This window comes from Pelmatolapia mariae, linkage group LG12, assembly GCF_036321145.2.
Source record: "Pelmatolapia mariae isolate MD_Pm_ZW linkage group LG12, Pm_UMD_F_2, whole genome shotgun sequence".
NCBI lineage: Eukaryota > Metazoa > Chordata > Actinopteri > Cichliformes > Cichlidae > Pelmatolapia > Pelmatolapia mariae.
Genome location: NC_086237.1, coordinates 32,520,892 through 32,534,304, shown reverse-complemented (window position 1 = coordinate 32,534,304; position 13,413 = coordinate 32,520,892). Strand labels below are relative to the sequence as shown.

Here is a 13,413-nt window from a genome sequence, read left to right as displayed (position 1 = left end):
AAAAAGCGGCAGACTAAATGAGGCAGGTCGAATCTTCTTGTGTTTAATGCATGCGCGGTACTGGAACGTAAGCATTTTCGGCCGTTTGTGGACGCACAACTCTGTGAAAAAAACTGAAAAACGCAGACGTAGCCTAAATGCTAACCGAGTGGTGTTGGTGCCTAAACCAAAACATACAACACAAAAATAAAAGTGGGCAGTAAGATAAAAACAACTAAAGCAAGAAAGTAGAAAAAAACAACTCAGATAAATGTTGGAGGATTTGTTGGTTTAATTTGTGTATGCCTCAGTACTCTGCTCTCAGCTGATATAGTGAATAGATTTTTATTTATTACAGTTTGTACATTATCCATCATTATCAGTGTCAGTCTTTTAACACATTAATATTAACCATTATTACTGACCAGTGAAATTTCTAAATGTGGAGGTGAGGTTAGCACCACAGTCACACAATGTTCAACAGTGTAAACTGCGGAGAAAATGCTTTTTAAAATACTAAAAGGAGAAAAAAGAAAGTTTTTATTCCCTTTGTTCACATAGTCATTTCAGGAAGCAAGCTGTAGCTGGAACTGTATTCTTAGTGACTGTGCTCCTTAGGTGGGTAAGTATTACCTCAGTTAGCAGCCGTTAGCTTTACTGCAGCTACAGTGCAAGGTTAACTGCTCTGCTGCACTGTAAAAACCCTCACTGACATGCTGCAACAGAGTAATTAAGTGCTGGCACACAGTTTCAAACCTACACACACACGTACACACATGCACACACATAGTCTCAATGAAGAGTAATTAAATGCTTGAGCTCAAAGTCAGCTCAGAGAAGAATTAGAAGCGCTCTGTGTGAACAGGAGAAAAGAGGCATCATGGTGGTTGTGTATTGCTTCCTATTAGGCCAATTAAAATGGCATAAAGACAAATCAGTTTTTAATTGTTTAACTGCTGTTCATTCAGAGCACTAACAATTAAGCATCAGCCATTACAAGTGGTAATTCGTAATGCTGGCTGAATACTTTGACATGTAAAAGTGGATTTGGATCATTAACTGAACAAAAGATTTAAGCTTTGATGTTTATGTTTACCAAATATATTTAGCATCTGTCTGTGAGTAAAATAAAACAGCCAAGTTGTTGCGAAGTATTTTAGTCCGCTTCAAACTATCTCACCAAGAGTCACGATAAAAACAAAGTTTATTTTCTTCCAATTATAAGGCTGTACACATCAAGGCATAATCAAAAAATCTTGTCCTCAGCGGGTTTTAAATGAGGGAAATAAACCTCAGCTGAATGACAACACGTGATATATTATACTGTGCAATTATTTGTTGAACACAAATAAAGCCAAAACGCAGAAGCAGTGTGTGTAAATAAGTAGCAGTCAGGTTGTGCACACCCATTTCATTAACTGATCATCAGCAAGTGTGAGCACCTCTATAAAAACAGAGGCTTTGGCAGTTTGCTCGTCGTTAACATTCAGGGGTGTGTTAAAACAATGCCAAGGAGGAAAGACATCAATAATTATCTTGGAGAAGCAACTGATGCTGCCCATTAATTAAGGAAGTCTTATAAGGCCATTTCCAAACATTCTGAAGTCTATCATCATCATTAAAAAATATTCACAAGCAGGAAACATTCAAGAATGCTGCTAATCTTCCCAGGAGTGGTTTTCCCAGCAAATTTTACCTAAGATCAGACCATGCAATGCAATACAGAGAAAGAGCTACATTCCTGACTCTGCAGCCCTCAGTTAGCATGTCAACTGTTAAAGTTCCTGACAGTGCAATTACAAATATGGCTTGTTTGGAAGGTTTGCCAGGAGTAAGCCCTTTCTCTATAAAGAGAACATGGCAGCACAGCTAAAGTTAGCAAAGTTGCTTCTGAACAAACCACAGCATTCCTGGAACAATGTCTGTGGACATACAAGACCAAAGTGGAGATGTCTGGCCATGATGCACAGCGCCATATCTGGCATTAACCAAACAAAGCATATCCAAACAAACACCTCATATCAGCTGTAGAACACAGCAGTGCAGGATTGATGATTTATAATCACAGAATCTGGGCACCTTGCAGTCATCGAGTTAACCACAAACTCCTCTTTATAATAATATAATAATATAATAATATTCTAGTCTAATGTGAGGCCATCTGTCTGAACGCTTAAGCTTGGTTAAAACTGGGTAATCCAACAGGACAATGATTCTAAATACAACAGCAAATCTACAACAGAATGGCTAAAAAGCAAAAAAGATGCAGCAATGGCACAGTTAGATCTCAGACCAACTGAAATGCTATGGCAGGACCTTTAGAGAGCAGGAGATACAGGTCTGCTCTCAAATCTCAAGTGACTGAAACAATGTTGCAAAGATGAGTGGGCAAAAATGTCTCCACAATAATGTGAGAGACTGTCATAAGGAAGGCATTACTTTAAGTTATTGCTGTCAAAGGTGGTTCTACAAGCTATTGAAGCTTTTTCACAGGCTGCTTCTGCGTTTTGGCTTAGTTTTTGTTAAATAATGACATGATGCAATATATCATCTGTTGTTGTTTAACTGAGATTGTGTTTACCTGATTTTAAGACCTGATACACCTTGGCTGAAAAGACTAGATAGGTTTATCCCAATTGGGGAAACCTTAGAATTGACAGAGGGTGTGCTTTCTTTTTGCCTTTACAGTAAAGAAACTGAGAGCGTATCTTTGCATCTGCCTTTCTCTTGTGTAAGAATTTGCCCCTGATAATCAGGTAACTCGCTTTTTGACTAAACCATAATTAGAGTAAACCTTAAAGCAGTACTTTGAAAACTCAAATTGTGACTTTGAACATACAAGCAGATGTAACAAATGCAAGGGTAATTTCAGGCATGAAGAGACCAAGACTCACACAGAAACAAGCACGCACAAACCAAAATCAACACCTGCTATATAAAAACAGCACATACAGAGCAGATCTCACCTCGTGTGTGTTCGCTGTTGTTATCGTGATGCTTCCTCTCATCTTTGAGTGGCAGCTGGTGACTCAGGGCAGAGGACAGAGCCAGCAGGCTGGCAGTACTGGCCCCAGGAGGCAGAGGGGGCTGAAGGCCCGCTGGGTGGGGTGTTAGCGGGACAGGGATGGCATGGCCATGAGAGAGGTGCTGAGCCTGGAGTTGCTGCTGCTGAACCAGACACAGAAACACCAATTAAGACTTGAAAGATCATGCATGATAAAATACAAATAAGTAGGTGGCAAAAGGAAAGAGAAGGAAAGAAAAACACATTCAAAGTGAGCGGGGAAAAGATAGCAACTGAAACATGTAGACTACAGCTAGAATATATCAACATAAACGGTGATATTTATATAACTGACATTTTCTCTGAAAGATGCTAAAACATTCAAATTTCTTGCAGAAAGAAGTTAGCTATTACTACTATACAAAATACTTTGGTTTTATTGTATATTATTATGAATACATCTGACTTTGTACTTACTCTTCAACCTCACATTATTCTTTTTCAATTAATCTCTTAAGCTATTTTCCAACATTGCTGTAAAAAATAATCTATGCATTTTGTATTTAATTGTGTGTCTGCGTGTGTGTGTGTGTGTGTGTGTGTGTGTGTGTGTGTGTGTGTGTGTGTAATACACCCACTCCTATGATGGCGTTGAGTTCAGCCATGGTGACCTGCTTGGCCCTCTCTACTGCCTGCACCACCTGCTGCTGATGCTGAGAGACACACAGAAACGGAAAAAAAAACCCTGAAACTGAAACAGCAGCTGAGACGGAGAAAAGAATGATATGAAAAGAATTTTATAGTTATTACAAACAACATCTTTACAAAATTCAAACAACATTTAAAATGGACTGGAATGGACACGTAAAATGAGCAGGATCTCGTTTCATCACATTGAACTTGCATATGCGTACAGCAATCATTATAATGCATTCTGTGATATCTTTTCACCTGCTTTCCATCTGAATCCATCATTGTGCTTTGCCTATCAAACCTTATTCACAGCTAAAAAGCAGCTGTCAGTTAGTTGCACACTGTAACTTCACACAGCCTGCAATTTCTTCAGAATTAACAATGCACTGACTGTCAAATATGCCAATCTCATTAAAACAGATATCAATGTTGAGTAACACGAGCGTGCTATAAAATCACCTGAAACTTGAGATATATATTTCTTTTTTATTAAAACTCAAGGTTCTGACCAGAATCAGGTCAAATGCCAGACAGACAAGATTCCCCGAGGCCGTTGAATCATGACTGCACTTCAGTGCTTCGCTTCAGAATCTGAAACCCATCAGTGCATTCATTAAAAGTCATCAGGCAGAAGAAGCAGCTAGCAGCTAATTAGGGTATACTAGTTAGTCAAGTGTAACCTGCACAGGCTGGTTGATTTCCTCTACGTGGAGGAGAATTTAAAAAAAACAAACAAGTGGATGTCCAAAGGAGGCAGTTAAAGATGTGTATTACAAGTGGCCAAAAATTCAGTTACAGACTCATACAATATTTTGTGGATTCTGTGATTGGTTTAATGTTTCCGTTTTGAGATTGTTATTAAAATTTTATGCAGCACTGTTTCCTTTTTTTGCTCAGTCTGCTCACACGTCTCGAGACTGAACAGCTCCAAAAAGTTCAACACATAGGGAAAAAAGATGGGTACCAAGAGAGGCAGACAGGGCAAAGTCATACAAAGGGTACAGAGAGAGGAAGACAGATCCAGACAGTGAGAGAGCAGCGAGATTCATCCAGGAGCGCAAAACATCAAAGTACGCCCGAGATGAAAGAGCTTATCAGGTGTGGAAATGAACCTGACCATCGAGTTCAGCTACACCTCTGCAGGCTCAGACTAACCTGCCTGAATGTGACACACACACACGCACGCACACACACACATGGAATGATCCACTATATAAATTGTGCCAAACACTTTTTATGCAACAGTTCTAAAAAAATAGAACAATCCAAAATCAGTCGTATAATCAACACTAGAGTTCAATCTGTGCAGATGCTTTTCATTTCTTTGTATATTGTTACACCATAGGCTCCACTGGAATGTCACACTTGGGGAAGCAGTTTTAGATGTGCAGATGTTGCTAGTATAAGTTAAAGGCTTGGTGAGGTAAACCATTTTCAAAGAGGTATTGAACAGATGCCGGGGGAGGGGGGACAAGAAAGAAATCAAAATAATTTTGTGATCCATCACTGCGAAGTCTACCTCAGACATTCTGCAGCAGTGTTTCCACTGTGATGCATTTCAAGAGTAAATACGAAAAGCTGAGAAAACTGAAAAAAGTTGAGAAGGACGCCATGATGCTCGATACTAATGAGATGGAGTTGTAGAGGGTCGTATCCTAGCAGCCTGTTAAAATTTGCACAGGACTGAACGTAGATAATCAGTGATAGTTTGCATAATGCCTCTGCACTCTGACAGAGGACATCTGAATTTAGAGGCTCTATATTTACCAATGTACATATTCTGTTGCATTCAGATGGCACGAAGGATTCAGTGCACTGAAGTAGATTTTCTTACAGAATAACTGTTTCACCATTGTTTTTGTATTTGCCTAAAGAGGATTGATTACTTATGATTTCTTGTAAAACTGTAAGGGAAAATCTGACTCCAAATATGAAACAATACCTGCAATCACAGCAAAACTGTGGCTCGATGGTTTAGTGATTAACATATTCACTTTACACCTGTTTTGGGACTTGGAGGGGACAAAAATCTAGCTTCGGGGTGGAGATTACACGGTAATGTATTCCTAGTGCTGGTTGTAAAACTGGATAAATGAGATGGTTCTGTTGGGAAGGGCATCTGGCATAAAATCTGTGCCAAAGTGAAAATATGGGGATCCATCCACTGTGGTGGCCCCCTTGGGAAATAAAGGAGTAGCCGAAAGCACATACAATCATACAAAATACTTTTAGATTTTACCTATTCAGTGATTAATTATTCAGGTTAATAACCAACAGAGTAAAGCAGACAAAATTTACTAAAATTATTATATCAAATTAATTGTGCATTCATTTGGTAGCTGAATAATAGCAAAAACTGACTTTCTGACTGAGAAAGTTCAAATGAAGAGCTCAGAAATCAGCTCAGAAAATTTTGATACATGATCTGCTGAGTTGTTAATGTCATACATAAAAATATGGTGAGTTTAAGTAAATATCTGGTTGCTGTTAACCACAAGGAGGGAACTAGATAAGCATGGAGGTATTTGTTTGAGGTAAGTCAAGTAAGAAGTCAGGCAAAGCAGTTATTCGCAGAGAACAACATGTCTTTTTCTTTTACTCTGAGCAACTGACTTAAACACATCTTGGTGTCTTTCCAACTCAAAAGCACATGAACACCTTGAAGTCAGAGGAATGATTCCTCACTGGGGATATGGCAACAACCGAGGAACATGTGAATAACAAGTAAGTAAATGCCAGATTTGACAAATTATGCTCATTTCCAGTTTCAGATTTTCATTTTTGAAAACTGCTACAATAGCTTAGCGTAATTCCTCACCCCACCCAACTGCACCTTGAAAACAGATGGTAGGAGAAGCAGGTGGACTGGGTCCCTACTATGCACATCGCCAGAGCTGTGTACCAGACATGACCAAGTACATAACCACCACTTCTGAGAAGAGCATATTAAGAATATTTCCTCTCTTTGACATCACAAAGATCCAACTTAGAATATAAGACTTAACCCATAGTTTTAACTAGCGGCCAGGTGGTGTGCCCATTTTACAAGTGCTCTTTGAATCAGCCAACCCCCCAGGCCACGCATCGGTACCAGTCTGTGAGTCGTTTGGTACCGGGCCGCGAGAGTTGAGGCTCGGGTGTGAAATTTATGGTTTTCAGGGTTTTTATCGTTATTTGTTTATCGTTTTTATCGTTAACTCGGTTTCCCTGGGTCTTTTCCCGTGTTTTATGAATAAATCTTCTTTTTTTGGGACTGGTTTTATTTTGTTGTATTTATCCACGACACCTTAAAGGTTCGTGAAAATATTGTCGGACATATACCGGTCCGTGGCGTAAAAAAGGTTGGGGACCGCTGCTTTAAATGATCATAACTCTGTTAGCGATGTGCTAGAGATAAAATTGAAATGGTTTCATAAAGAAGAGAAGACAACATTTATGGAGATATTCTGTGTGTCGTGGTTTCCCACTGTATTCCTGAAGTACTTCTGTCTGAACACCGACAGAAAAATTAGCTCCAACTAGATGCTATCATGTGTGCTTCACATTACTGTAACTCCTCAACCATTATAGGTAAGAGAGAAAATTTAAATGGTTGGTGAAATATGAGAATTATTTTGTAATTTTACAGCCAAAACTCCAAAATAAGTCCAGCTGGTATGTATGATATTTGTTTGATAAAGAGTTAAAATAAGAAAAAGTATAACTGGTCCACTTTAAGGACATAGTTATTCCAAAACTTTCAGAAACAGATGGCACTTTTGTTGCCTTACCTTACTTGCAAATGTAAATGTCAATCAAGGAATGCATATGTGATCTTAAAAAAGGGGCCCTTTTTATGGCAGAGACATAAAATCTGCACCATGATAATGATTCTATTTATATGTTATGTTAATTGGGGGATTTTATTTACTCGAATATATTTTTTCTTTATAAATTTGTCAGAAATAACATTTTTCTCAACTGACTTAACACAAACTTATTGCCTTTGCTGTAAATGGAACAATCATACTTACATGGCCCCAAAGGCCAATGAAACATTATCAGAAAATGACAAAAATAAAAATAGAAAACAAAGTGCTTTCACCAAAATACACAGACACAGTCGATGTGATTTGCTGCACAACAATAATATGAATGTGTTACATTTTACTTGCACATGCAGTAAACAAGGCTGTGCACCAAAACAAAGCAGCTTCCTCTCCCTGCCTCCCCTCTCTGCAGGCCTCAGGGCTGTGTAGCAGCACCACCGTCTAATGCCATTATTCCTAATCCACCCTAAACCCTCCTAATCCATGGCTAATCTGGAGGAGAGCTTTTGGAGTCCACACTCACTCCTTCCTGCTGTTCCCACCCCTCAGCACACACACACACACACACACACACACACACACACACAGTCAGCTCCTCAGAGGAAGGATTTATCAGCTCAACACATGCACACCTAAAAATTTCACAATAAACACTGCATAAAAACACTTCTCACACCCACTGCTGTATGTGCACACAATTATAATGTATTTTAACACAAAAAGTATTTTCTCACACACACTCAGCCGCTGGCTCCTGCATATGTTAGTGGGAGACATTTGATAAGTTCAGAGCATATCTGTCTATCCTGAGCAGGGGGGATTAGCCCAGGATAATCTGTACGAGTGTGTGTGTCTGCGTGTGTGTGCGTGTCTCCATATTTTTCTTTCTCTTGCTTTAAAATCCACCACACACTTCTCCCCTTTCCTGTCTCCCTTCCTCCCGCTCTCTGACTCTCTCTCACCCACCTCCTTCTTAACTCACAGTGACAGGCATTTTTGAGTCTTACCTCTTGAGAGAGGAAGGGGATGACTTGGGCGCAGATTGCGTTCAGCCGTTTAACGATCTCCGCCTGCAAGACAGAGAAGTGGGAAGCATAAAACACAATCATTTTTTACATTTTTTAAATTCTCTAGCAGACAAGAAGGCGTCATCCTGTTCACACAGCCTTCAATTCCCGATTCAGTTTACATTAAAGTAATAGCTCACATAACTTTCATTTCAAGACCTGTTTACTTCATCACATGAAACTAATAATTTGATGAACTTCTCTCATAAACTTGTGTATAAGAATAAATACAGTACACAACTGTACAGAATAGAATAAAATAGTCTAAATCTAACCCATAACCAGCATTTTCTAAACAGCAACAACTTTTTTACTAAGCCTAATTTTTGCTAAACCTAATTACCAGGAGTAACCTTATTAGGTACACCAGTTCAACTGCTCATTAAAACAGATTTCTAATCAGCCAATACCACAGAAGCAGCTCAGTGTATATAAGCATGTAAGCACAGTCAACATGTCCAGCTAAAGAGCAAACTGAGCATCAGAATTTGGAAGAAAGGTGATTTAAGCTACTTTGAATGTGGCATGGTTGCCATAACCACTTGTTGCAGTAATACAGAAGAGCATCTCTGAATATGCAACATGTCAAACCTTGAAGCAGATCAGCTACAGCAGCAGAAGACCACACTGCATACTACTCGTCGGCTAAGAACAGGAAACTGAGGCTACAGATTGAACAGGCTCACCAAAACTGGGCAATAGAAGACTGAAAGAGTGTTTCTCACTCATGGTTTTCATGAGTCTCAATTTTCAGCGTAACATTTAGATGACAGGGTTACATATGATGGATCCAAACCTGCCTTGTATCAGTGGTTCAGGCTGCTGGTGGTGTAATGGTATCTGGTACTTTTTCTTGGCACACTTTGGGCCCCTGAGCATCATTTAAACTCCACAGTAGGGGTGGGCGATATAAATGATATACGATAGAAACGATATAAATTTGGCCAACGATAGAGAGTTTGACTATACCGCTCTATCGCGATAGCACATGTTGATGATGTCATCAAGCTGCGCCTGTTTTGGTCGAAAGCATCGCAGCGGCTACAACCATTATCATCTGCAAATTATGCCGGGCGACAGTCATAGCAAAGAGATGAAGCACTTTTGAAATATGGGGAAAGCCAAAAACTGCGCTTCCTCCACTTCCGTAACATTGATTCATTAATGTTGAATTCTCTCGCAGCTGTTCTATTCCCATGTTGTTGCAGTATATTAATAACTAACCTTGTATTGTGGATGAATAATCTCAGTTGTTCTCCTGACTGAAGTTTGGCCCGTGTATAGCATCCTGCTATGCGATTGCATTTGTCCCTAACCACCAGAAACCCTCACGTTAACTTTTATCGAGTGGAAAAAAAGTTGGCGTTCATCCTCCAGCTTCACTGTGCTAATGTTATGCTAACATAGCTGTGTCGCTAGCAATCACGTAGCACAACATTATATACCAGGTAGTCCAACTTCAGTAACCCTGCAAACGCCACTGCTGTTTAGTTTTCTGTCTTCATTTATGTTGAAAGTGGTAGCAGAGCTGTACGTTTTAATTAGTTTCAAAAATCTCTCAGTCAGAACATGGTATGTCATGTTTAGATGGAAACTAGCGAGCAAATTTCCTGTAAACTTGTAACTCCGTTAAATTTAATAAATTCTGTTTTCATGGATGCCTGGATGTTAAACTTAATTGTTACACCTGGTAAAGCAGCAACGCTGATGATTTTATTAAAGATGAAAGAATTTAGACCGTTTTTAATTCTCAGTATTCGTTTGAATTTGGGACCTGAAGAGGACGGAGTTTTGGACCCGGATTACTCCGCGAAGCTCCTCACTACGGCAGCCGTAATGCTCTAACAATCCATCAAGCAGTGCGGCTTACCAAAGTTGTACTAAAACATTTTTAACAGATTTCTGCACGCCAAAATCGGTTCGAGGTCAGTAAGCACAACCAGAATTCATACACAAGGCACACTCTCGATTTTTGAGAAAATTAAAGGATTTTAAGTGCGCCTTATAGTGTGTAAAATACGTTATACAGAAGAAAAGAATATATCGCGATATATATCGTTACCGCACGTGCTTCAAATTATATCGCGATATGGATTTTAGGCCATATCGCCCAGCCCTACTCCACAGCATACATGTCCATCCCTTTATAACCAACGTGTACCCATCTTCTGATGGATGGTTCCAGCAGCACAACATGCCATGTCAAGCTTAAACTATCTCGAACTGCTTTCTTGAACATGAGCATGAGTTCTCTGTACTCATCAGATCTCAATCCAACAGAAAACTGTTGGGATGTGGTGGAAGATTAGCATAATCCACGTGTAGCTGAAATATCAGTACAAAAGTCTCTGAGGAATTTTCCAGCACCTTGTTAAATCTATGCCATGAAGAATTCAAATGATTTTAAAAGTAAAGACTCCAAACTGGTACTAGCAAGACAAAAGTTCCCAATCACACAAGCATTCATCCGAATAAAAACCAAAACCGTTTTATAGATTTTCTAACACATTTATATACACAGTCACGCCATACATTTCCTGTTTTTACCATTTTATCACTTAAATGTAAAAGGAATTTGCATGCACCTCACACACAAATACAAACAGGCATAACAGGGCTCGCAAAATTTCAAAATCCCTGGTAGCCCTTCAGGCAGGCACTCTTCAGTTTTTGGTAGCCCAAAATAAATTTAAGTAGCCCGAATAAAAAAAAAGAGGACAATTTTTTGATTGATGTTTTGTTTCCTTTACAATATTATACTTTAATGTATAATATTGTAAAGGAAACAAAACATCAATCTAAAAATATTTAAAACACAAATTACAACAACAATTTCAACTATCAACTCAAATATTTGGTTCTAATTGAACAGAAATTTCTATGAACTTGCAAGAACTGTGTACAACATGAATCAGTCTGTGTCAGATCCTGAATTTGAAATTTCAGCTGAAATCACGGGTAAGAGGCAAGTGGAACCAAGCAGTGGTAGTTCACTCTTTGCAACATAGTACCCTATTCTAAACAGATTTTTCAGGACTTCTTGTTATGCTTGGTTTACTTTTAGTATGCTTTTTGCAATTGGTGTTTGTTCTGGGAAAGATACTGCAGACTGAGCAATAATGTATTTCTTGCATTTCTCATGGGTTCTGATGGGGTCTTTCTGAAAATGACTGGTCCCAGTAACAAAGGCGCTTGTCGACTCAGAAATCGAGGGAAACTCACAACACACCCGGCAGAACATTATGTTATTTAGCTCGTCATATTCCAGCCACATAAATTCTTTTGTCCATGAAACCAAAAAAGCTGCGCTTTCTTTTCCCCTCATTGTCTGATTTGTCATAACTTTTCCGTTTTGTGGTCGGCTTTTCTTTGGCTGCCCCTTCTTCACCCTGACCTCTCTTGTTTGGCTCTGCAGAACTAAAATACCTGCCTAAAGCCATCTGCTCTTACACACATACTTACCTAACGATCAGCAATTCTCTGCGCAATCAACCTCTATCACATGTTTAAGCTTGCTGCAGGAGATTTCACTTGTCATGTTTGATAGTAAGCTAACAATTGATAAGACGATGTCAGAGGAATTGGTGCGCAGTTAATCTGTGACTTATCAATTAGTGGTGCCGCTCTATACACACAGTTCGCGCGATCGCAAAGTGAAAGTGAAAGCAAAAAACAAGCGCAAATTCAAACGCGATTTCAATGTGTCACATATTGACAGTGGCTCATCGATGCCGATGACATAATTACTCATCTACATTTGTGAAAGAATGCAAAAGCATTGACATATCTTTCATTCCTATGATAGCCCGACGGGCAGGGCTGAGATGGATTTTGGTAGCCCGACTGGAAAAATCGCTAGCCCCGGGACGTCGGGCTAGCGATTTTGTGAGCCCTGCATAATGTGTATGCTCTGCACAAATACTTCATGAATGAGAAAGAATAAAGCATTCATGTACTCTTATCCTGATGTATCCTGAAAAATGTCTATCGCTCCTTATATTTTCACCCTCTCTCAACATGGACATTATCTCTTAGTTACAAATCTTTTTTGCAGTGTTGGTGAACTTTATCAACTTTGAAAACAAATGCAGCTGAATTCTTTGAATAATCACACAACATTTTTGCTAAGATGCTGAAGATTTACCTTGGACCCTGCCATCTAAGCCTCTTGACAGAATAATAATAAAAAAAAGTGTCACTCTGTGAAAGAAAAGGTACAAAATCGAACAATGTGGTTATTTAAGAGACTTGTAATGGAAGCTGATAGCAAAATGGAACATCAACATTATCAAACTGAGATATAAAAGGAAAAGTGTACCAATTCAGCACTGAACTCCTGTAACTCACAATGTGCAGTATTTAAAAAATATCAGAATCAGTGCAGCAGAGTGTCTCCCTTTTTACAAATCCTTCTTTGCCAAATATGCCACGACTGCCAACAATGGACAGTTCACTGCTTTAATCTAAGATTATTGTCCTAGTAGCACTGAAAGAAGTCTTCTGCCGCTAGCCTAAAGCAAATCACGATACAGAGTTGTGGTTAGGTCATGTCTTTGTACAAAGATCGCGTTTAATTCCTGAACAAGCCCCAATTTGATATGACCACTTTACCAGACCAGACCAATGGACTTGTAAAGACGTAATATAGATTTGTTTAACTCAGTATAAATCAGAATAATCGGTATTAGTAGTGTAACACAATATGGAAAGCTACTCATGAGGTGCATGTTGAAAGTTAAAAACAAACCAAAGGGTAATGATTAAAGTTGCAGCCACACTGCAAGGAAGTTGCTCATTGTATGTCTCTTTGAAGCTGACATCTGTTAACTATAACACTCTAATGAATTTAATACTAGGTTAT

General features: G+C 39.1%; 1 protein-coding gene across 3 annotated transcripts in view; it reads right to left on the bottom strand.

Moving 5' to 3' along the window:
• The window catches only part of LOC134638376 (transducin-like enhancer protein 4), a 43,758-nt gene that overhangs the window by 14,698 nt on the left and 15,647 nt on the right, over positions 1-13,413 (bottom strand). For 2 of the 3 annotated variants that reach the window (XM_063488887.1, XM_063488889.1), the window contains exons 5-7: positions 8,493-8,555; positions 3,622-3,696; positions 2,946-3,147 (exon numbers count right to left, since the gene is read on the bottom strand). In XM_063488887.1, the coding sequence (XP_063344957.1) occupies positions 2,946-3,147; positions 3,622-3,696; positions 8,493-8,555 (340 nt within the window). The remainder of the gene's footprint in view (positions 1-2,945; positions 3,148-3,621; positions 3,697-8,492; positions 8,556-13,413) is intronic. The other variant, XM_063488888.1, reaches the window with a different exon arrangement.